General features: G+C 48.0%; 1 protein-coding gene across 4 annotated transcripts in view; it reads right to left on the reverse strand.

Annotated features, from left to right (window-relative positions):
* The window catches only part of LOC121535277 (collagen alpha-1(XVIII) chain-like), a 60,245-nt gene that overhangs the window by 22,773 nt on the left and 12,578 nt on the right, over positions 1-24,894 (reverse strand). For 3 of the 4 annotated variants that reach the window (XM_041842165.1, XM_041842166.1, XM_041842164.1), the window contains exons 1-2: positions 6,663-7,044; positions 1,715-2,268 (exon numbers count right to left, since the gene is read on the reverse strand). In XM_041842165.1, the coding sequence (XP_041698099.1) occupies positions 1,715-2,268; positions 6,663-6,969 (861 nt within the window). In that variant the 5' untranslated portion in view covers positions 6,970-7,044. Of the gene's footprint in view, positions 1-1,714; positions 2,269-6,662; positions 7,045-24,894 lie in introns of those variants that run through there. The other variant, XM_041842167.1, reaches the window with a different exon arrangement.

The raw sequence follows: 24,894 nt of genomic DNA on the forward strand, positions 1-24,894 counted from the left end.
GGAGAGAGTGAAACGAATCAAGGCTGCATCAGAACAAAACCCAGAGCTTTGTCCAGGCTGGTTTTGAAGGGCGAGAGCCATCTCTTGGCACGGTGTTTGGCCCAGCAGTATTGTATCTCCCAGCATGACAGTCCACTGTGTTCTGTTGGATCTCTTCCCCCCTTATTCTCCCCCCTTCACTCACCCCTCTACCGATCTCCCATCTCCCTCCTCTCTCCACCTCCCTGCTTCTCTCCTATTCCACCTCCCTCCCCCTTCTTCCCCCTCCTCTCACCCCCCCTCCTCCCTCCCTCTCTCCCCCTCTCTGCCTCCTCTCCTCTTCCCTCTCTCTCCCCCAATATTTCCCCCTCTCCTCCCTCCCTCTCTGGCCCCTGTGCTCTGACTGACTGACTGACACTGTCTTTACCACTCCTGGCGCTCTCAGGCCCCTGGCCGGCACCAAATTGCCTCACAACAACAAAAGGAAAAGCTGCCCACTTTGCTGCCGTCACCATGGAAACCACTTTCCCAAACACACACCACTACCACCACAACTCTTAAGGCGCAGCAGCATGCTAATAAAGAACATTGCAGGACGGTTCATTTGGAGGCATGGAGAATAAAGTCCCATACACATTCACTTCATTATCATCAGTGTTTGTTTGACCATATTGAAGTGGCCAGGCTTTAGGGGAAGTTTTGCTCTTATTGGACTTAAATGATAACCAACAAAATGATTGATATTAATATTTTAATTGATTATATTGAAACAGCTGAACAGTTCTCTCCATAGATAATCTATATGAAATACCTCAATGGTCTCACTCTCTGTAACTTCACTGGAAGACAGTCAATGTGGGGTAGAAGGGGAAGACACCGTTTTGGCTAGACCAAACTACTATCTCCCTCTTACTTCTTCAGTCAGTGAACCTTAGAGTCTCTCCTCTCAGAGAAGAGAAGACTGGAACAGAGACCACAGGATACATAAACGTGAGGCCTTGAGCTGAGCTGACCATGCAGAGAGGTGGTTCTGTTTATTAAACAAGGCTTACTGATATCTCTCCCTTCCTCTCCGAGAGACCGCCAAGACCTCCCGTTAGCCTTGAATCAGGTCTGTGTCCTATCGATGGCTGTCAAATACCAGGATGTTTGGAGCTGAGCTATACAACCTTATATGACCTGATTCTGAAAAACTGTGATCAAGTGACTATAATCCATGACTTGAGCACATTCATACACTAATCACTATACATTATATAGCTAAACATTCTTGTTAAAATACGATATTGTATGCTAGACAAATGGTGCACAGCCAGTTGGAAGAAGTCCCAGCTGTGGAGCTTTTAGTACAGTTGTTAAGAATTCAACACAGATGACCTTTGAGTTTTTTATCATGTTATTGGAGTAATGTTCATGCTAACACAGACTAGGAAAACATACAGTAGGACTCACACTACACAGTGCAAGGAATGTGATTACACACACACACACACACACACACACACACACACACACACACACACACATGCAACATTGTCAAATGAAACAGAAGATAATATAATAATAATATGCCATTTAGCAGACGCTTTTATCCAAAGCTACTTACAGTCATGCGTGCATATTTTTTGTGTGTATGGGTGGTCCCGGGGATTGAACCCACTACCTTGGCGTTACAAGCGCCGTGCTCTACCAGCTGAGCTATAGAGGACCCACATAAGTGGTAGACATTACTTACCACAAACCTCTCCAGGCCAGTTCCTCCAGCGTTGCCCACAAAGATGCCCGAGCTGGGTTCAAAGCTGAGCTGGCTTCTGCTCCTGTGGAGGGTCCCTGCGTGGAAGTCATCACAGTCCATATAGAGGCGCACCTCCTGGTCTAGCACCGACAGAGTGAAGCGCGTCCACTTATTCGTCATATCAGGCAACTTGAAGGACGCCACCTGCTGGCTGTGTGAAGACCCCTGCCCCCCCTCGGTGTAGTACAGCTGAATCCTCTGGGTCTCGTCCTCCACGGGCGTCAGTGCCAACCCCAGCTGCACCACCTTCTGCTGCGCATCAGTGATGGCGAACAGCACCCCTCCCTGTTTGCTGCTGGGCCTGATGGTGACGATGATGGCAAAGTCCCTGAAGAAAGGGTCGGGCATGAAGGTCTTGGTGAGACGTCCGATGTTGGCGTCAGGCCCGAAGCTGTAGGCCGGGAAGCCCTCATAGCCGGTGATGAAGGAGACAGAGGGAGGGAGCGGCACTCCGATCAACTCGGTCAGGTCTAGGTGGCCTGTAGAGCCACGCTCTGTAAGGAAACAAGAGATTCATGAGATCTAAACAAAATGTGCAGAATCACATGTATGAGCCTAAAGCTGTATAGAAAACTCTGTGGATACAGTGGCTTAAGAAAGTATTCACCCCCCTTCGCATTTTTACTATTTTGTCGCCTTACAACCTGGAATTAAAATGGATTTGTATATTTTTTATTGTGAAACAAACAAGAAATAAGACAAAAAAACTGAAAACTTGAGCGTGCATAACTATTCACCCCCCCCCCCCCCAAAGTCAATACTTTGTAGAGCCACCTTTTGCAGCAATTACAGCTGCAAGTCTCTTGGGGTATGTCTCTATAAGCTTGGCACATCTAGCTACTGGGATTTTTGCCCATTCTTTAAGGCAAAACTGCTCCAGCTCCTTCAAGTTGGATGGGTTCCGCTGGTGTACCACAGATTCTCAATTGGGTTGAGGTCTGGGCTTTGACTAGGCCATTCCAAGACATTTAAATGTTTCCCCTTAAATCACTCAGGTGTTGCTTTAGCAGTATGCTTAGGGTCATTGTCCTGCTGAAAGGTGAACCTCTGTCCCAGTCTCAAATCTCTGGGAGACTGAAATAGGTTCCCTCAAGAATTTCCCTGTATTTAGCACCATCCATCATTCCTTCCATTCTGACCAGTTTCCTAGTCCCTGCCGATGGTGTTCTTTCTTTAAGCAATGGCTTTTTTCTGGCCACTCTTCCGTAAAGCCCAGCTCTGTGGATTGTACGGCTTAAAGTGGTCCTATGGACAGATACTCCAATCTCCGCTGTGGAGCTTTGCAGCTCCTTCAGGGTTATCTTTGGTCTCTTTGTTGCCTCTCTGATTAATGCCCTCCTTGCCTGGTCCATTAGTTTTTTTCATTTCACTTCACCAATTTGGACTATTTTCAATGTCATGAAATCCAAATAAAATCCAAATAAAAATCCATTTAAATTAGGTTGTAATGCAACAAAATAGGAAAAATGCCAAGGGGGATGAATACTTTTGCAAGGCACTGTAAAGGGTTCAGCATTGCATAACTGTACAAAGATAACATCCAATGCTCTCATCAAGATATGTCACCATACGTCATGAAGATATGTCATTTCACCACTGAACATTTATGGATATCCTCCAATGTAACAAATCAATTAGCGGATATACTTATGTGCTATCACCTGACCGTGACTATCATCACAATCACTATTACATCATTGTTTGCATGTGAACACACACAGCGTAAGCACAGCTGTACAGGATATCTCATCCTGCGGTAACTGATGACACTTACGAACCCCTAATGAGTTAGACGTTCACCTATGGATCATTGCTCTCCCTCTTCTTCCCCTTCCCCTCTTCAGACCCTAATCCCCCCCAAAATAACTCCAAGGTGAAAAGCCTTTCATTGGTGTTGGGGGGCCTATCATCGTGGCGTAGGGAGAGTGCTTAGCGGAGAAAGATCGATCACATTCTCTCCATTCTCCCCCACATGGAGCTCATCTCCCGTGGCGACCACTCTCACCCCAACATTCCACTGAGGTAACCTCTTGGCCGTTAGTTTTACCTCAGTCTTGTCAAGTATTAACCCTCCTCTACACATCAGTTGGCCTCTGATCTCCACTCCTAGGCTAGACAGGGTCTCTGATTGGGTCTGTAATTCATCAAATTAGCGATGTGGAAAAATACATGACAATTAGGGAGGAGGGTCGTAGTGTTTGAACATCCCTCCCACAACATGCAGCCTCACACAAACACTGACTCACACAACCCAGACTGCCACAGACAAGCCAATCAATAAGTGGGATCAGAGAGAGAGAGATCCATTAGAAGTTCATGTCTAACATATATCTAAACATGCAAATCCGATGTCCTCAATGAGGACCCTGCCTGTTTTAGCATATCAACACAGTAATGCTAATAACATACAGGTGAATGGTGTGAACCTGTGTAAAGGTCTTTAAGTAGGTTGTCATACTGAATGAGCAGACATCTGGGAGCTTGCAGAGTGTGGACACAACTGTGCCCTCTTTGACTCATGATTTTCTTGGAGTCTACTGGATGATTATTTAGCGCCCAATTCTTCTAGTCAGTTAAGACATCAGACATATAGTATGTTGGTAATTGATTTCCCTATAACTGCTGCACCATCCATCTCAATTATGAACATGTTGTATCTCTCCTCTCATCTCCAGCCTCTTGATCTCAGTCCTCCCTCCCATCCCTCACCCATCCGTCCCTGATTCCCCCTTTCTCTGAACCCACAACCCAGCCCAGCACAGCGGGAGGCTCTGAAACAATGCTCACGCTCAGACCCCAATTTCCCCAGGTTCCAGGAAGGCTCCTGGCCCTAATCCTATTATTATTATATCATGTGATAGGGATTAACATTGGAAACCAAGGGGCTAGCAGGAAACCACAAGCCTGCTCCCCTTGACAACTCACAGCCTCAATTAGACAAGTTTAAAAAGCGTAGCCACACTCAGTAAGCTTTGCCAGGCTGTGGGGGAACACGCTAACTAATCCCTGTCATGATCCCACTACAAGTATCAGCTTGAGACCATTTTAACAAAAATAATGAACGACCATGAGTCCACAGCTCCACAGCTGCCACATGTCAGGGTCTTCAGATTCCTTTAGGAAAGAGTTTACAGAGCATTACAGTGAGTGGGAAAAGTATTTGATCCCCTGCTGAGACAGTGAGAGACAGAATAACAACAAAAAAATCAAGAAAAACGCATGTAAAAAATGTTATAAATTCATTTGCATTTTAATGAGGGAAATAAGTATTTGACCCCCTCTCAATCAGAAAGATTTCTGGCTCCCAGGTGTCTTTTATACAGGTAATGAGCTGAAATTAGGAGCACACTCTTAAAGGGAGTGCTCTTAATCTCAGCTTGTTACCTGTATAAAAGACACCTGTCCACAGAAACAATCAATCAATCAGATTCCAAACTCTCCACCATGGCCAAGACCAAAGAGCTCTCCAAGGATGTCAGGGACAAGATTGTAGACCTACACAAGGCTGGAATGGGCTACAAGACCATCGCCAAGCAGCTTGGTGAGAAGGTGACAACAGTTGGTGTGATTATTCGCAAATGGAAGAAACATAAAAGAACTGTCAATCTCCCTCGGCCTGGGGCTCCATGTAAGATCTCACCTCGTGGAGTTGCAATGATCATGAGAACCGTGAGGAATCAGCCCAGAACTACACGGGAGGATCTTGTCAATGATCTCAAGGCAGCTGGGACCATAGTCACCAAGAAAACAATTGGTAACACACTACGCCGTGAAGGACTGAAATCCTGCAGCGCCCGCAAGGTCCCCCTGCTCAAGAAAGCACATATACGTCTGAAGTTTGCCAATGAACATATGAATGATTCAGATGAGAACTGGGTGAAAGTGTTGTGGTCAGATGAGACCAAAATGGAGCTCTTTGGCATCAACTCAACTCGCCGTGTTTGGAGGACGAGGAATGCTGCCTATGACCCCAAGAACACCATCCCCACCGTCAAACATGGAGGTGGAAACATTATGCTTTGGGGGTGTTTTTCTGCTAAGGGGACAGGACAACTTCACCGCATCAAAGGGATGATGGACAGAGCCATGTACCGTCAAATCTTGGGTGAGAACCTCCTTCCTTCAGCCAGGGCATTGAAAATGGGTCGTGGATGGGTATTACAGCATGACATTGACCCAAAACACACGGCCAAGGCAACAAAGGAGTGGCTCAAGAAGAAGCACATTAAGGTCCTGGAGTGGCCTAGCCAGTCTCCAGACCTTAATCCCATAGAAAATATGTGGAGGGAGCTGAAGTTTCGAGTTGCCAAACGTCAGCCTCGAAACCTTAATGACTTGGAGAAGATCTGCAAAGAGGAGTGGGACAAAATCCCTCCTGAGATGTGTGCAAACCTGGTGGCCAACTACAAGAAACGTCTGACCTCTGTGATTGCCAGCAAGGATTTTGCCACCAAGTACTAGGTCATGTTTTGCAGAGGGGTCAAATACTTATTTCCCTCATTAAAATGCAAATCAATTTATAACATTTTTGACATGCGTTTTTCTGGATTTTTTGGTTGTTATTCTGTCTCTCACTGTTCAAATAAACCTACCATTAAAATTATAGACTGATCATTTCTTTGTCAGTGGGCAAACGTACAAAGTCAGCAGGGGATCAAATACTTTTTTCCCTCACTGTATGCTAAATCGTTACTGAGAACTCACACAGCATTGGTTATCTTTCATTGAAAGTGCAAACAACTAAATGCAGAACTGATTGTTATTTTAACCACAACATAAAGACGACTTTTTTGGACAGAATCCCCCCACGGAAATAAAACTGAAACAACTACATCACCCAGCACACTCCAGGTGTTTCTCCACTCCTGCACAGTACAGACTAACTCACCACGACTCTTCCACATTTTCAGAGATCTTTTCTTAGCCTTGATCTCTGTGGTTCCAGCAGCAGCAGGCTCCTGTGTGCTCTGTAGCGGTGTATTCTGAACAGGTGCAGTGGTGAAGACCTCCGTCTGAGTCCCCACCTGGCTCACCTCTGTCCCTTCTGTGGTCCACAATACCTGGGTGGTGGTGGGGATGGTGGTGGGAGGCTGTGTGGTCGTCTCCTGTGCTTTCTCCAAGAACACACTCCACCACTGGCCATGAACAGGAGCCATGAACAGCAGCAGCAGACTGTAAAGACGCAGGACAGCCATCCTGTCCTGATGCTCCAACTACTGACTCAAAACTTCAACAAGATGTATGTTCTCAGCAGAACAGTTCAGCTCTCATGCTCCCCTCTCTTCCCTGCTTCTATCTATGTTATCTCTCCCACTTTATGCTCTCGCTCTCTCTCTCTCTCTCTCTCGCTCTCTCTCTCTCTCTGTGTGTATGTGTGTGTATGTGTGTGTGTGTGAGCCCCTATCCCTCCCTCCCTCTCTCTTTGTTTCTCTCTCTCTCTCTCTCTCTCTCTCTCTCTCTCTCTCTCTCTCTCGCTCTCTCTCTCTCTCTCTCTCTCTCTCTCTCTCTCTCTCTCTCTCTCTCTCTCTCTCTCTCTCTCTCTCCCCCCTCCTGGTCCTCCTCTCCCTCTGCTCTGCTCAGTGTCTAGCAGTGACCACTGCTCCAGACCCCCTCAGCACCACGCAGGCTTAGATATTTCACAGGCGGCACAGCAGAAGCCGCGGCAGCATCTCTACACTACGTCTGGCTCGCATCACAGTGGGTGTGTTAAGAGGATGTAAGGCCCAGCCGTAAGCCACAGCCCTCTTGAGTAATGCTATCCCCCTCCGTATACCACTATCACCAACTCTACTACAGTTTACTGAACATGCAGGAACTATCATATTTTTTTTGTGTATGGGTGGTCCTCTGTAGCTCAGCTGGTAGAGCACGGCGCTTGTAACGCCAAGGTAGTGGGTTCGATCCCCGGGACCACCCATACACAAAAAAAAATTTATGCACGCATGACTGTAAGTCGCTTTGGATAAAAGCGTCTGCTAAATGGCATTATATTATATATTATCATTGGTCTTTGCTTGAATAACAAATTGTGGTCAGTTGGAAGAATGTTCAATAATGGGCACTGCGACATTGGCTAGGGTCCTGGATGAGATATTTCCTGCCTATAAGGACATGGTGAGCACTGCACACATTTTTTATTCCCCCAGGGACAGAAATCAGGACTACAAGATCTCAAAATAATTCTGTAAAAAAGGCACCACAAAGGAACACACAATTAAATGTAACATTAACGGTTTCTACAACATTTGGCGTTTAACATATTACCTATACTCAGTCAGTTGCATTCATGTCCATTAATAAACTCAATAGAAGTACATGTGTAGAGATACATCTCCACAGTTTTTTAAATTGTTGACAAAAATGCTAAACTCAGCAAATAGTACATTAGGACAGGGTCAGGAATCTGCCAATCAGTGGCTGTCTGACTTTGAGGGCCCATGGGCGGGCACTGATTAAACATGGGAGAGTGAAAAGCTGGACTGTGACAAAGGAGGGGAGGAGAAACATGGCATGGAGGAGAGGAGATGGGTTTCTGCCAAGCCTGCACAGCTCAGTGATCAGAGGGGCCGGGCAGAAAGACAGGCAGGCAGGCGTAGTGACAAAGAGAAGACTCTTCCGCTACTCAGTGCTCATGGCCCTGGTGTTGTGTGTTGAGGGGATGAGGATGGGGCCTAGGGACAGGTCCTGACAGCCCTGCCAGCAGCACACACACACGCACAAACACACACACACACGTACACGGAGAGGATGAGCCCACTCCGGACCAATCATTTATAAGTAACAGAGGAACACACTGTTCAGATACTGCGTCATTAACAGTAACAGTACCGATTAAAATGCACAGTAAGATTACCAATACACAATCATCCATTGAACACTAACTGTTACTGTGATGTGCGTGTTCGGATATTACGACCAGCACTTGGAATTGACTGTGCATTATTTTAGATGTGCAACAGTTCACAGCAATCCACAGTGGTGGTATGGATGGACTCCATACTAAAGAGACAGGACACTGGTGCTACAGTGGTCCTAATGAGATTTACTAGGAACGTTGGGACTGGATGTTTGCTAAATGGACCAGATGATGGATTTAGTGTAATTTGGAGAAAAGCAGGGAGGAAGGAAGGGAGCCCCAGTTAGCCTGCCCCCTCCCTGTAAGGGGGTTCTAGGGATCCAAGTTACACCCCTCTCTAATCCCAGTCTTACCCAGGGGGACTAGAGGCCAGGGGGGCAGGGGGCTAGGAGGCCAGGGAACGTAACCACTAACCTCAATCTCAGTTCAATGTCCCCACAACATCCATTAATTGGTTTATTGTCGCAAGCCATCAGCTGGAGCATGTTGTGAATCTATTCTCACAGAGATGAGACTGTAATTTTCCAAAGGGAAACAGCACACAATACCTTTGACAATGTAGTACACTGTATCCAGTAACACCTACCACTTCGTCACATGTATAGAAGAGCTTTGGCCCAAAGTGATTTAAATGCCCTTTGCAATGAACAATGAGGACTGGTGCTATAAATATTGAGCACATATAAAGCCTAACTATAAAAAATGGGTTTGAATACCCATTCAAATCTGTGATAAATTCCTGTCAATTTTACTACGCTGAAAGTGATGGAACCTCTTTGAAGCAGAAAATGTCTCTATGTGTTTAATATAAGAATTAAGCTTTTTGGTAACTTTAATTTGTAACAGGTGTAAATGCATTCACCATAGACCCAGTCGGTATTAGATAGAACGTCCGACCCTGCCCCCTGTGGGGAAAACAACCTGTGGTTACCTAGGTTACCCCATTGGCTCAAAGCAAAAACGTCAAATTTTTTTAACGCAATTTTCCTGTTGTCTGCTTGTTTTAGTAAATTACAAAACTACATTTAAGAAAAGTACAACATGTCTAAAGATTACTTCTCAACATTGCCTGCTCCCTAACGTTCTCACTACTTAGAGAATCGTAATATTGTAGGGCTTCCCTCATGCCCGAATAGCCTGAAGCCACAGGGCTCTTCTCGCAGGCTCTATTTCTATACGTGGGAGCATTGCGAACCGTAGGCCGGGATTTTTTACCTGTCTACATGTACATTGAACAACACAGCAGCTTTTCGACATGTTTTGTTATTTCTGTATGACTAAAACTCAACGACGATGTTGCCTCTTTTACAATGGGGGTCAATAGGAAAGATTGTTGGTTTCCACCAATTTATGGGCGTGGTCGAGGGAAATTCCTTCTTATTACATTAACACCGACTGGGACTATACCTCTATAGTTTACAGCACAGTCGTAAATTCAGTGTTTACGCTGTGAAGTTGTGATCTAATTCAACTTACACCCCGGACCCATTCATAGACACACAGTGGTCCTCTAGCTCCACCATGTGGTCATATCTAGAATCACAGACATAACTTCATTCCCTTACGAAAACAGCCTTGTATACACAGTGTGTGGTCCCACATGGCACCCTATTCCCTCTATAGCACACTACTTTTAACTAAAGCCCTGGTCAACAGTATGCACTACACAAGGAAGAGGGTGCAATTTGGGATACACACCACGACCAACCACAGCAGTCCCTGTCGCCTTAGATTGACCAATGTGATGTCACCAGGGGTCAGGTCTCACTAAAGAAAAGAGCCAACCTGACAGCCAACCTGACAGAGGCCAGGTCTCACTAATCAATTAGCAAAGCAAATTAGGCTTCACGGGTGAACAAAAACAGAGCTTTGCCACATTAAATCACCATCACTGGGAAGCTCTCTCATCAAGAGTCTGCCCCTCGAATGTTGTATCATTATTATGGGCAGCAGATCAAAAGCAATCTGGTTTTATTGGGGTGATTTAGTCAGACACATGGGCCCACATGCCTCTAGTTCAGTCTGGTTTCTTGTAGCCAAGTAATACAAACATTTCGATGTTCTATTCTTCTTTGAATATTATTTTCCTTGCTAAATAATCAATTTTTAGTATGCCAGCAGATGTTAGGTATTCAGGAGATCCTTTCTCCTGTAACTATTCTCACCAGTTGTTTACAGTGCATTCGGAAAGTATTCAGACCCCTTGACTTTTTCCCACATTTTGTTACGTTACAGCCTTATTCTAAAATGGATTTAATCATTTTTCCCCCTCATCAATCTACACACAATACCCCATAATGAGAAAGCGAAAACAGGTTTTTAGAATTTTTTGCACATTTATTAAAAATTAAAAACAGAAATAACTTATTTGAAATACTGAGGAAGCCACTCCTCAGTAAAAGGCACATGACAGCCCACTTGGAGTTTGCCAAAAGCACCTAAAGGACTCTGAGGAAACCTGGCACCATCCCTACGGTGAAGCATGGTGGTGGCAGCATCATGCTGTGGGGATGTTTTTCAGCGGCAGGGACTGGGAGACTAGTCAGGATCGAGGGAAAGCTGAACGGAGCAAAGTACAGAGAGATCCTTAATGAAAACCTGCTCCAGAGTGCTCAGGACCTCAGACTGGGGCGAAGGTTCACCTTCCAGCAGGACAACGACCCTAAGCACACAGCCAAGACAACGCAGGAGCGATTTCAGGAGAAGTCTCTGAATGTCCTTGAGTGGCCCGGACATGAACCTGATCGAACATCTCTGGAGACCTGAAAATAGCTGTGCAGCGACACTCCCCATCCAACCTGACAGAACATGAGAGGATCTGCAGAGAAGAATGGGAGAAACTCCCCAAATACAGTGCCACGCTTGTAGTGTCATACCCAAGAAGACTTGAGGCTGTAATCGCTGCCAAAGGCGCTTCAACAAAGTACTGAGTAAAGGGTTTGAATACTTATGTAAATGTAATATTTAAAATAAAATAAACTCTAAAAACCTGTTTTTGCTTTGTCATTATGGGGTATTGTGTGTAGATTGATGAGGGGAAAAACTATTTAATGCATTTTAGAATAAGGCTGTAAAGTAACAAAATGTGGGAAAAGTCAAGGGGTCTGAATACTTTCCGAATGCACTGTATACATTTAGCTAAGCCTAAATTTCAGCTGATGGCTGCCAATGTCTTTAAAAAAACTACATAAAATCTCAACAGCATAAAACTGCCACATGACATTCAAATAAGAGGGCATTACTATGGACAAAATGCCAACTTGACATAACATTTACAGTTGGACCAATCCACTTTGAGGACGGAGTATGTAGGTTGTCCATTCAGTAGCCAATGTATTTATTGTGTCAGAGGAACAAAAATGATTGACAGCTCTTCCTGCCAATCCCTGTCTAGATATAAGAGAGGGGTGGATACCAGTGGAGAGGTAGACAGTGTGTGACTGTTCTCCACTCTGGGACAGGTAATAATAGAACATTTCACTTTTAAACCCCCCCACACACTTATGAAGTATTTTCAGGTCAGGCTTTCTAGGGCATGTTTAGAGCAGGAAATGTTTGGATGTATTTATATGTACTTCTAGGGACCAAGTAGAAGTTCTTTCTGACTTGTAATAATCTGCAACAACATTATAGTTGAGAATGTTTTACTGGGGGGAAAAGTGACATCAGATTACAGACCCAATGTGATGATAAATTTACATTTTAGTCATTTAGCAGACGCTCTTATCCAGAGCGACTTACAGTTAGTGAGTGCATACATTTTCATACTGGCCCCCCGTGGGAAACCAACCCACAACCCTGGCGTTGCAAGCGCCATGCTCTACCAACTGAGCTACAGGGGACTACATAAATGTATTTGCAGGGAATTAATACACAGAGAGAAAGACAACGATTTACATTCACAGTATGACCCTCTATGTATGAATAACATTACATACATTACAGTTGGTACAGAAAGGTAAGTGGCAGGTAGCCTGGCGGTTAGAGCGGTTAGAGCGGTGAGCCAGAAACTGGAGAGTTGTCAGTTCGAATCCTTCCAACGGGACAAATCTGGTGGCAAGTGAGCTGATACCAAATCCTAGATGCCAATGCCTGCCCTTGAGCAAGGTGCTTAACCCCTACAACAGCTCCCAGTGTGGCAGTTTCCGTCACCTCGCCAAAACCTATGTATGTGGGATTGGGTTAAAAGTGGAAGTAGTCACTTACAGGGTTAACTGCCTTGCTCAAGGGCACATCGACAGATTTTTCACCTAGTCGGCTCGGGGATTCGAATCAGTGACCTTTTAGTTACTGGCCCAACGCTGTTAAGCACTAGGCTACCTGCTGTCCCATGTGTATAAACCAGCCCTAAGGGGTTTTGACATAGGCTTTGTTTGTGATTAGGTAGGACTAAAGCCAGTCCTGCCCATCCTTATTGTGATGCGACTGCCTCCCTCAGGGCAGGTGAAATCCAGAGAATGTAAAGAATGCTAGAGCTGAAGTCACCTCCTATCTCCCCAACACACAGCTAAAGGCTGGGGGGAGGGGGAGAAGAGAGTGAATGCATTCTCTTCAATCAATTATTTTAGAACTAGGGAGCTCCTCTATTGTCACTCAGGGATCAATCACAGTTAACCTGGGCTGGGAAGAGAGGAGGGGTCACAGGAGACAGACTAAGTATGGTGGGAAAAGCCCAAAAAGTGAGAGAAGATAGAGCCTATGAGTGGGTGTGTTGTTACCTAACCTGGGGGTGGCCAGAAAGCTGACCTCACAATAAGAATGCCTGTTCTAGAATGTCCTCAGAGAAAGAATGAAAAGCCAAAAAGCCAACAAAGGATTATTTAGGCACAGCAATATCTGACCCTTGTGAGACCTCAACCTATGCCATTGAGATACAAAACTGTATGTCCAAAATAGCCTTCATCACCTAAGCCTGGGTGGTGACCCTCCTATTTTGTGTAAACTACAGAGTGCAGATTGAGTGTAGCATTAGCATAAACCTGATGTTGAGGGGGTCTGACAAGTACTTGTTTGAGACGGCATTACAAAGTGAAGTGCTGATTGACAAGCAATGTCCTTGAGTGATTTTGTTCGCTGATCGAACTGCTTACTTACAGGTCTTCAGTTGACAGTGGCTAACTTATATAGAAAAGTACTTTGCATTTCGGATTACAGACTGTCACAACTGTGAAGAGCAGTAATGTGGCTCAGCAGCAAATTAAAATATCCCAAAGGCGCCTTGTATTTGTATATTTGCCTCTATGCCATAAATCCAGAGTTTGGCTTGGGCTCTAGATAACCCTGAGTGAACTTAGTGGATAAAGCGACACAGCTCTCAACAGAGTAAGTACAGAGAGGGTCTCTTTTGACCAAAGTGGTTGTGATGTTCAGGGCAGGTCATCCAGCCAAATCTATTAGCCTTAAAGGAAGTCATGAGAGGAGAATTACCCAACCTCAGACATTCTCCTCTCCTCACAAACAGACAGGGGCCTAAAGCGTGTGGCTGTGTGCTTTGACAGCCAGGTAGGGATGGAGGACAGCAGTTGCCTGCAGCCATTAGTAATTGAGTAAAGAAGATATACAGGGTATGGCACTGGCTGATTGAGTGGAATGACTTCTATAAAATGCATTACAGTAAGGTCAATAATATAAACCTTTGTTAAATGCAAGTTATTTTGGACGTTATCAGAGCACATAACACATGTACAGCAAACTCAGGAATCATTCAGTTGTAGTATTTGTACACTAATGTCCACAGATCGAATAATACAAGGCATAAAACATTTACATTTGAGTCATTTAGCAGACGCTCTTATCCAGAGCGACTTACAGTTAGTGAGTGCATACATTATTTTTTTATACTGGCCCCCCGTGGGAATCGAACCCACAACCCTGGCGTTGCAAATGCCATGCTCTACCAACTGAGGTACATCCCTGCCGGCCATTCCCTCCCCTACCCTGGACCAATTGTGCGCCGCCCCATGGGTCTCCTGTTCGCGGCCGGCTACGACAGAGCCTGGATTCAAACCAGGATCTCTCTCGTTCAACAGCTGTGTGCCTTAGACCACTGTGCCACTCGGGAGGTAACCTTTTAGTATTAACTTCAATTAACTCTTTAAAGTCAAAATCTCTTTCAACAGCTGTGTGTCCTCTGACAATACTAAGCCTGGCATGTGGGGCTAAGCCTTGGTCAATCTTGACATCTGGCCCATTGAAATACAGTAGACTCAGTTTCCATTGTTTCAAGTGTCCCCCGACCTTACCCTAACCCCCACCCTCACCCCAAGCCCACCATCCCCTGAAGACAAGGCTGGGTGTAGTAGGAGACAGAGGAGGGCCATGTGCTCATTGATGTGGTTTTTCCATTGGGTAATGCCTGCCCCAGATAATTGAGAGAGCTGAATAGGCCAGTGTGGTAAGTCAGATAGACAAGTGGTCACTCATGGTTGATCTGTCCTTTATGAGCTCATTTGGTTGGTGGTGGCCATGGTAGGTTTACTCCCATTGTCAATTGTGTAATTGTTTGACCTAGCTCAAAAGCAAAAAAAAAAATTTTTTTACATGAGTTTGAATGGGAGAATTCTACTGCATCTCCAATCAACACACATGAATATCAAGAGGTTTCTTGTCTATGGACATTTGTGGAGGTTGGCTAGGAGACACTTCTGTGGCCAGTCCTCCTGTTTGCCCAGCTCTAAACTACTATCTAAACACAAGTTCTTAGCCTGAAAAATCTTGAAACTTTTAATCTCTTGAGCACAAGTGTGAACCCTCAGATCCCATTCTCACTAGGGGGTTGGTGGCTGACATTTCCTTGGTTTCAGAATGTTCACAGAGTACTGTTAGTACTGAAATTATAAAATGTTTCATGCCACTTTCAACTGTAAATAGTGTCCCTTTTTGGTCTACCGAGCATGACATGACATATAATCTATCCTTTCCTGTTTACAATCTAAGTGATTGCATTTAAATGCCCCCCAGTCCTACTCACCTCTTAAACACCTCTATGTCGTGTTTCAGTTGAGAATAGTTCCCTCATCTCTTCCTGTGCTTGGGTCTTGTGTAACTATTTACATTTGGGCTATCAGAGCTGACCTGAACACAGGTCTACAGTACAGTAGTCCTACGAGGGTCAGCACAGCCACATTTGATTTAGTGTCCTCATTGGAAGCAATAACAAACAGAGCTCAGGGTCAGCACACATTTAAAGATCAGTGTAATTAACAGGAACGTTTTCTGAAACATCACCTGTCTTACTGGGTAATGAGCATCAGATTAGTTTATTTACCTAATTCTAAATGAATACCTTCTAACCTGGAGTAAAGGTGAGTGGGAGGTCAGGTCTATTAATGCAATAAATTGTTTAAGAACATACATTTACTATATTGTATGATGGCATGCCAAAATAACACTGTCCTTGATCATTAAGTGCTTAAAGTGGCCTAATGTCCAAATCCACTAAGAAAGGAAAGGTCGCTGATAAAGTGTCTGATAAAGAGTCACTAGATTCCTAATAACATCTGGGAGTCCAGTACAGTTCAGTACGGATGTTTCTGCTACAACACTGTTCCCACAATTAGTAGTAATGGCTGGGCAGACAGACCTGTTGAGATGCATTGTGTGGTCTGCTACTCATGCTTATTTGGGTCAGACAGAGGAGGGCCTGGGCCGTCTATCTGGGTCTGCCAAGGGTCTCTTCACAACACAACAGGACAGAAAAGTTAGCAGGGTAGCAGGGTTCAGACAAGCAAGCCCTTTCCAAAAACAAGAAGTACACACATGCATGCACACACACACACACACACACACACACACACACACACACACACACACACACACACACACACACACACACACACACACACACACACACACACACACACGTACTCTGGCAGGTAAGGAGAACACAATGCCTCTGAGTCTGGTTTTGTCTTTCAGTCTGCTCTATAAAGAACATCTAGCCATTTCACTGGCTCACTCAACCAATCAGAAATCATAGAGCACTGGTGACATCGCGTCATAACAGAATGTTTTATGTGTCTGGACAGAATGGAGATGAAAGATGGTTTGACAACATTATGGCCACACAGGAAAACAGCCCAGTAAAACAAACCTCTATTGATTATTGTTCAGACTGAGACAGATTTTGTTACAGTGACTGAGCAGTGATTCAGCACCAGCATACATCTCCCTGGGTAGGGAGTGAAAGAGGTCAAATGTACAGGTGAGATAACTTAGTAATGTGCCCTCAAACCATGAACTGTCACTGTGATCATCACTGTCTAGTGTCTACTGGTACCTCAATGATTTGTAGCCCCACTGTCACACTCTCCTCTAACTATGGTCTCACAGGAGAAGACTGGAGTCATTTTTGTAAATTCACCCATATGCCAGCAGCATTTATGATCTCACAAGTTATTTTTGAGCTCATGTTAACCTCTACCTAGCCACTGCCGGGTCCCCAACAACCGGATGTTCCAGTTTTCAGGGAAATGGAAAGAGAGCCTGTGACACGACTTCCGCTTTTGGACGTTAACAAGCTGACACTCCATCTTAACTCCTCCTCTTGGATTGGTTGAACAGTGCAGAAGAGAACCTCCCCTGACATTTTTTTTTCTTTTACACCTGCTACGTTAGGTTAACCTCTACCAAACAATGAAAACAGTGTAGAGTTTGAACACACCTGGGATGTTAAATGTGTCACCTGGTTTAGTTCATTCAATGGTTATCATGGGACAGCACTCCGACCCTTTGATGAGGTGGTGAGATGCTGCTAGAATCTAACAATCGGTGATCTGTGCAGCACAAACAGACCTAACAGAGCAAGAGTTCACGGATGAGAGAGAAGACACCACACAGCAGGCATGACTCTCTCCTAGTCAAAAGTAGTGCACTATAAAGGGAATAGGGTGCCATTTGGGATGCAACCTAAATCTGAGGTGTTGACAGGAGGTAGTCGTTCATTCTCCATGCCTACTGTGTAATCTCTCTATAAATCTGTGTCAGGTCGTCCCCATAACAGCTGCATAATGGCCTGGGCTTCCCTTTCACTGGGTGTGTTTCCACAACTTTACAGGATAGAACAGCGGCAGACAGAGAGAGAGAGTGGAGGCTCCCCCATGGAGCCTCCAGGAATACTGTATTGTACGTTCCCCTTTATTTGACCTCCTCGTCATTGGACATGATTTTAATAAATTCTAGTGAATTCAAAGCTTCATGTGTTGTTTGTCTAAAAACACATGTCCCTCTATGCTTGCTCTATGATTGTAATCAGATAAGGTTCTACTATAAGACCTCTTATAAACTCATGTCACTTACAGGTTTGTAAGACAGACACAAGATTGTCTTCACATCCAAATGTGGATAATCTGTCACGGTTTCGGCCGAGGCTGCTCCTTCTCCTTGTTCGGGCAGGCTTCGGCGGTCGTCGTCCCCGGAGTACTAGCTACCACCGTTCGATGTTTCATGTTTGTTTGGTTTTGTCTGGTTGTACACCTGTCCCTTGTTAGTGTTTGATTTTGTTTCCTATTTAGTTATCGTGTGTTGGGTCAGGTGTTATGTGTGATTATTATTGTCAGCTGTTGCCATTGAGGAGTTTCCTCTCTCATATCGTTGTATTTGAGAGTTCGCACTGCGTGCGCTTTTTTCTTGTTTTCGCACTGTTGTTTGTGCGTAATTTGTTCGTGCCACCCGGTTGGGTTGGCGACTCATTCCTGTTTGGATATACTAAAGTCTGTTGACGAACACCCTTGTTCCTGCGCTTGATTCCCTGCACCACATCCACACGCAGCGTTCTGACAGAATCACACATCCCACTATGGAATCAGCAGGAGCAGCCGCGCCAACGGACATTATGGAAGACCGTCTTCGTGGGCAGGAGGACAGGATCAACCAGATCGGTCACGCCCTGGATCAGGTGATGAACACTCTCCACCGATGGGAGACCAGCGGGGTACCCACGCCCCCACCTACCGGACCATCCCCATCGGTCAGTCCTCCTGTCCCCCTTCCGGAACCCAGCGGGATTCGGCTCTCCCTCCCGAGGGCGTACGACGGCTCCGCTGCCGGGTGTCAAGGGTTCTTGCTGCAAGTGGAGCTCTACCTCGCCACCGTATACCCGGCTCCCTCGGGACACGAGAGCGTCTCCGCCCTCATCTCCTGTCTCACCGGCAAGGCGTTGGAGTGGGCCAACGCCGAATGGAGGAGAATAGACGCCGCTACTGTTACCTATGCGGAGTTCTCCCGCCGCTTCCGTGCCGTGTTTGACCATCCACCGGAGGGGAAGGCGGCGGGGAGCGTCTGTTCTACCTCCGACAGGGGATGAGGAGCGCACAGGCTTTTGCATTGGAGTTCGGACTCTAGCGGCAGATGCAGGGTGGAATGAGCGGGCCCTCATAGACCACTTCCGCTGCAGCCTCCGGGAGGACGTCCAGAGAGAGTTGGCGTGCAGGGATACCACGTTGTCGTTTGACCAACTGGTCGACATGGCCATTCGGCTGGACACCCTGCTCGCTACCCGTGGACGTCCCGGGTGGGGGTTGCCCATTCCACCTTCCAGCACCTCCGAGCCGAGCCCTATGGAGCTCGGAGGTGCTGGCGCTAGGGAACGGAGGAGTAGGAACCCGAGGGGGGCCGTTCCCTGCACCAACTGTGGCCGTGGAGGGCACACCGCGGCTAGGTGTTGGGGAAGGTCCCCTGGTGGAGGTGAGGTCAGGCCAGGCATTGGGGAGTCCTCCCAGGTGAGTAGGCGCCCTACTTACCCAGAGCTTTCTGTCGTTCACCTAACCTTGCCTGTTTGTTTCCCACAGGTTGCACCTCGTTCCCAGCATAAAGCGCTGGTAGATTCAGGCGCAGCTGGGAATTTTGTAGATCGCCAGTTCTGTGTAAAGTTAGGGATTCCCCTCCGTCCCGTTGATAAGCCTTTCCCTGTACATGCCCTAGATAGCCGTCCGTTAGGATCTGGGTTAATTGGGGAGGTCACAGCGCCTCTTAAGATGGTGACGCAGGGGGGTCATGAGGAGACGATTCAGCTCTATCTGATTGACTCTCCTGCGTATCCGGTGGTGCTGGGGCTTCCCTGGTTAATTACCCATGACCCTACTATTTCGTGGCGAGAGAAAGCTCTTACAGGGTGGTCTGCTCAGTGTGTGGGGCTGTGTCTGGGTGTTTCCATAGGGGCGACCTCGGTGGAGAGTCCGAATCTAATGCCAGCACTGCAGATTCCCCCTGAGTATGAGGATTTGAAACTGGTGTTCAGTAAGACTCGGGCGGCGCAGCTGCCGCCTCATAGACAGGGGGATTGTGCGATAGACCTCCAGTCAGGAGCAGCCCTCCCGCGGAGCCATGTGTATCCCTTGTCCCAAGAGGAGAGGAAGGCAATGGAAACTTACATCGCCGAGTCTCTGAGACAGGGATACATACGGGCCTCCCACTTCACCCGCTTCCTCAAGCTTCTTTTTGTGAAGAAAAAAGATGGAGGTCTGCGCCCGTGTATTGATTACCGCGGTCTCAATCAGATTACAGTGAAGTACAGCTATCCACTTCCTCTGATTGCGACTATGACGGAGTCATTACACGGTGCTCAGTTCTTCACAAAATTGGATCTTAGGAGCGCATATAACTTGGGTGCGCATTAGAGAGGGCGATGAATGGAAGACAGCATTTAGCACGACCTCCGGTCATTACGAGTATCTCGTCATGCCATATGGGTTAATGAATGCTCCCTCAGTCTTCCAATCCTTTGTAGATGAGATTTTCCGGGACATGCAGGGGCAGGGAGTAGTCGTGTACATAGACGATATTCTGGTGTACAGTTCTACCCGAGCTGAGCATGTAGCCCTGGTGCGCCGAGTGTTGAGGAGGCTGTTGGAGCATGACCTATATGTCAAGGCAGAGAAATGTCTGTTCTTTCAGAAGTCGGTCTCCTTTTTGGGTTATCAGTTGTCTGCGTCAGGGGTGAAGATGGAGGTTGACCGGGTGTCAGCTGTGCGTAATTGGCAAACCCCAACCACTGTGAAAGAGGTGCAACAGTTCTTGGGCTTTGCGAATTATTACCGGAGGTTTATTCGGGGTTTTGGACAGGTGGCAGCTCCCATTACGTCTCTGTTGAAGGGGGGTCCGGTGCGCTTGCAGTGGTCAGCTGAGGCGGACAGGGCTTTTGAGATACTGAAGGACCTGTTTACCTCAGCGCCGGTGTTGGCGCATCCGGATCCCGCTTTACCTTTCCAGGTAGAGGTAGACGCGTCCGAGGCTGGTATTGGGGCCGTTCTCTCACAACGGTCTGGCACACCACCTAAACTCCGCCCCTGTGCCTTTTATTCTAAGAAGCTCAGTCCGGCGGAGCGGAATTATGACGTAGGGGACAGGGAGCTGTTAGCCGTGGTACAGGCCCTAAAGGTGTGGAGGCATTGGCTTGAGGGGGCTCAACACCCTTTCCTCATTCTAACTGACCACCGTAACCTGGAATACATCCGGGCAGCTAGGAGACTGAATCCTCGCCAGGCCCGCTGGACTATGTTTCTAGCCCGGTTTGTGTTTAAAATCACTTACATCCCTGGGTCCCAGAACGGGAAGGCAGATGCCCTGTCTCGGCGATATGACACGGAGGAGAGGTCCGTTGAGCCCACTCCCATACTACCGAAGTCTTGTCTGGTTGCACCGGTGGTATGGGAGGTCGATGCCGAGATCGAGCGAGCGTTACGCACCGACCCAAGACCTCCCCAGTGTCCTGTGGGTCGGACGTACGTTCCGCTCGAGGTACGCGATCGCCTCATTTATTGGGCTCATACGTCCCCCTCCTCTGGACATCCAGGTATCGGCCGGACAGTTCACTGCCTTAGCACTAAGTACTGGTGGCCAACGTTAGCCAGGGATGTGAGGATTTATGTCTCCTCCTGTTCGGTGTGTGCCCAGTGTAAGGCGCCCAGACATTTGCCCAGGGGTAAGCTACAACCCCTGCCCGTTCCACAACGACCCTGGTCCCACCTCTCGGTGGATTTTGTTACAGACCTTCCCCTCTCACAGGGGAATACTACCATCCTGGTCGTTGTGGATCGGTTCTCGAAGGCCTGTCGTCTCCTACCCATGCCGGGTCTACCTACTGCCCTACAGACCGCTGAGGCTCTGTTTACCCATGTCTTCCGGCATTACGGGGTACCCGAGGATATAGTGTCTGATCGAGGCCCCCAGTTCACCTCCAGAGTGTGGAGAGCGTTTATGGAACGATTGGGGGTTTCGGTGAGCCTTACCTCGGGTTACCACCCGGAGAGTAATGGGCAGGTTGAACGTGTCAACCAGGATGTGGGGAGGTTTCTGAGGTCTTATTGCCAGGACCGGCCGGAGGAGTGGGCGAGATACGTTCCGTGGGCCGAGATGGCGCAGAACTCTCTCCGCCACTCCTCCACCCAACTAACCCCTTTCCAGTGTGTGTTAGGGTACCAGCCGGTTCTGGCACCTTGGCACGAGAGCCAGATCGAGGCCCCTGCGGTGGATGAGTGGGTGCGGCGCTCGGAGGAGACGTGGAACGCTGCCCACGTTCATCTGCAGCGGGCCATCCGTCGGCATAAGACGAGCGCCGATCTCCACCGCAGTGAGGGGCCTGTGTACGCACCTGGAGATCGAGTCTGGCTCTCGACCAGAAACCTGCCCCTCCGCCTGCCCTGCCGGAAGCTGGGTCAGCGGTTTGTGGGGCCATTTAAAGTCCTGAGGAGGTTGAACGAGGTGTGTTACAGGTTAGAACTGCCTATTGAGTACAGGAATATTAACCCTCGTTTCATGTGTCTCTCCTCAGGCCGGTGGTAGCTGGTCCACTCCAGGATTATGAGATAGAGGAGATTCCTCCGCCCCCGTTGGACATCGAGGGGGCTCCGGCGTACACTGTGAGGTCCATCCTTGATTCGAGACGCCGGATGGGGGGTCTCCAATATCTCGTGGAGTGGGAGGGGTACGGCCCGGAGGAGCGGTGCTGGGTGCCGAGGAGGGACATATTAGACCTGTCCCTGCTGACCGAGTTCCATCGGGGTCATCCTACGCGCCCTGCTCCGCGTCGTCCTGGTCGTCCCCGAGGCCGGGATCGGCGCACGGCTGGAGCCGCGGCGTCAAGGGGGGTACTGTCGCCGGTTTCGGCCCGAGGCTGCTCCTTCTCCTTGTTCGGGCAGGCTTCGGCGGTCGTCGTCCCCGGAGTACTAGCTACCACCGTTCGATGTTTCATGTTTGTTTGGTTTTGTCTGGTTGTACACCTGTCCCTTGTTAGTGTTTGATTTTGTTTCCTATTTAGTTATCGTGTGTTGGGTCAGGTGTTATGTGTGATTATTATTGTCAGCTGTTGCCATTGAGGAGTTTCCTCTCTCATATCGTTGTATTTGAGAGTTCGCACTGCGTGCGCTTTTTTCTTGTTTTCGCACTGTTGTTTGTGCGTAATTTGTTCGTGCCACCCGGTTGGGTTGGCGACTCATTCCTGTTTGGATATACTAAAGTCTGTTGACGAACACCCTTGTTCCTGCGCTTGATTCCCTGCACCACATCCACACGCAGCGTTCTGACATAATCTTTAGATGAGGGAGGTACTTACTAGCGTTTTCAACAGATGTAACCAAGGAAACCTCACATCTACAAAACAACATCAGCACACATTTTGTGCACATGGAAAATATTGTATTCACGTCAACGTCCCAAAAAGTAAAACAACTTTCCATTGAGTGGCTTTTCTCTTCAAAACTAAAGCTAACCGTTACATTATAGTTCAGTGACACCTTTTACAGTTGGTCTTCATTCTGCTCTTCATGGCAATATGCTGTAAATGGAGCTTACTGGACCCTTTCCAAAAGGTGGAGGGAATTTCTTAGCCCATAAAACTTTGAGTAAGGTTAATATTGTGAATTGTTCAACATATTAACTGGGCTTCGAAAGAAAACTCCCAATGGGGATCACCTCACAGTACTTTATTGACCAAACATGAGTGTCACGGTCGTTACAGGAAGATACGGACCAAGGCGCAGCGTGATAAGCGTACATCTTTATTTCGTACACAACACACGAACAAAATAACAAAACGAAATGATACGTGAAGTCCTGAGGTTACACACACCAAACCTTTACGGATCAAGATCCCACAAACTAACTGGTGCCAACAGGCTGCCTAAGTATGGACCCCAATCAGAGACAACGAGATACAGCTGCCTCTGATTGGGAACCACCCTGGCCAACATAGATCAACACAATCTAGAACAAAAACATAGAAAACTAAACATAGAAAACATTTCAACATTTAAGAGTCCCCAGAGCCAGGGCGTGACAGTACCCCCCCCCCCAAAGGCGCGGACTGCGACCGCGCCACACAAACACAAGAGGGTAGGGGCCGGGTGGGCATTCCGCCTCGGAGGCGGATCCGGCTCCGGGCGTGACCACCACCTTTTCTCCACCTCCCCGTTGCGCCCCTGGTCTGGTCTGGCCCTGCTGACTGGAGCTGGACCCGACGACGGTGGACCAAACCTTACCGGCTCCGGACTGGAGCCGCTGGCCGGAGCTGGACTGGACACCGGTGGAGCGGATTGCTCTGGCTCCGGAGTGGATCCGCTGACTGGAGTTGGACCGGACCCCGGTGGAGCGGATTGCTCTGACTCCGGAGTGGAGCAGCTGACCGGTGCCGGACCAGGCACCGGTGGAACAAGCACGGGCCGTGCCGGACTGGACACACACACCACTGCCTTGGTGCGGGGAGCAGGAACGGGCCGGACCGGGCTGACGACGCGCACCACTGGCTTGGTGCGGGGAGCAGGAACGGGCCGGACCGGGCTGACGACGCGCACCACTGGCTTGGTGCGGGGAGCAGGAACAGGCCGGACCGGGCTGGCGACGCGCACCACTGGCTTGGTGCGGGGAGCAGGAACAGGCCGGACCGGGCTGGCGACGCGCACCACTGGCTTGGTGCGAGGGGCAGGAACAGGCCGGACCGGGCTGACGACGCGCACCACTGGCTTGGTGCGGGGAGCAGGAACAGGCCGGGCCGGACTGGGAACACGCACCACTGGCTTGGTGCGGGGAGCCGGAACGGGCCGGGCCGGACTGTGGAGGCGGACTGGAGGTCTGGAGCGGAGAGCTGACACAACCCGTCCTGGCTGAATGCCTATTTCCACACAATATGTGTGAGGCATCAGCACAGGACGTACAGGGCTGTGCACTCGTACTGGCGCTACATCACGTGGCACTGGCGCAGGATATACGGGACCGAGGAGGCGTACTGGAGGCCATGAGCATTGAGCCGGCACACCCCGTCCTGGCTGCATGC

The sequence above is a fragment of the Coregonus clupeaformis genome, chromosome 21 (assembly GCF_020615455.1).
Source record: "Coregonus clupeaformis isolate EN_2021a chromosome 21, ASM2061545v1, whole genome shotgun sequence".
NCBI lineage: Eukaryota > Metazoa > Chordata > Actinopteri > Salmoniformes > Salmonidae > Coregonus > Coregonus clupeaformis.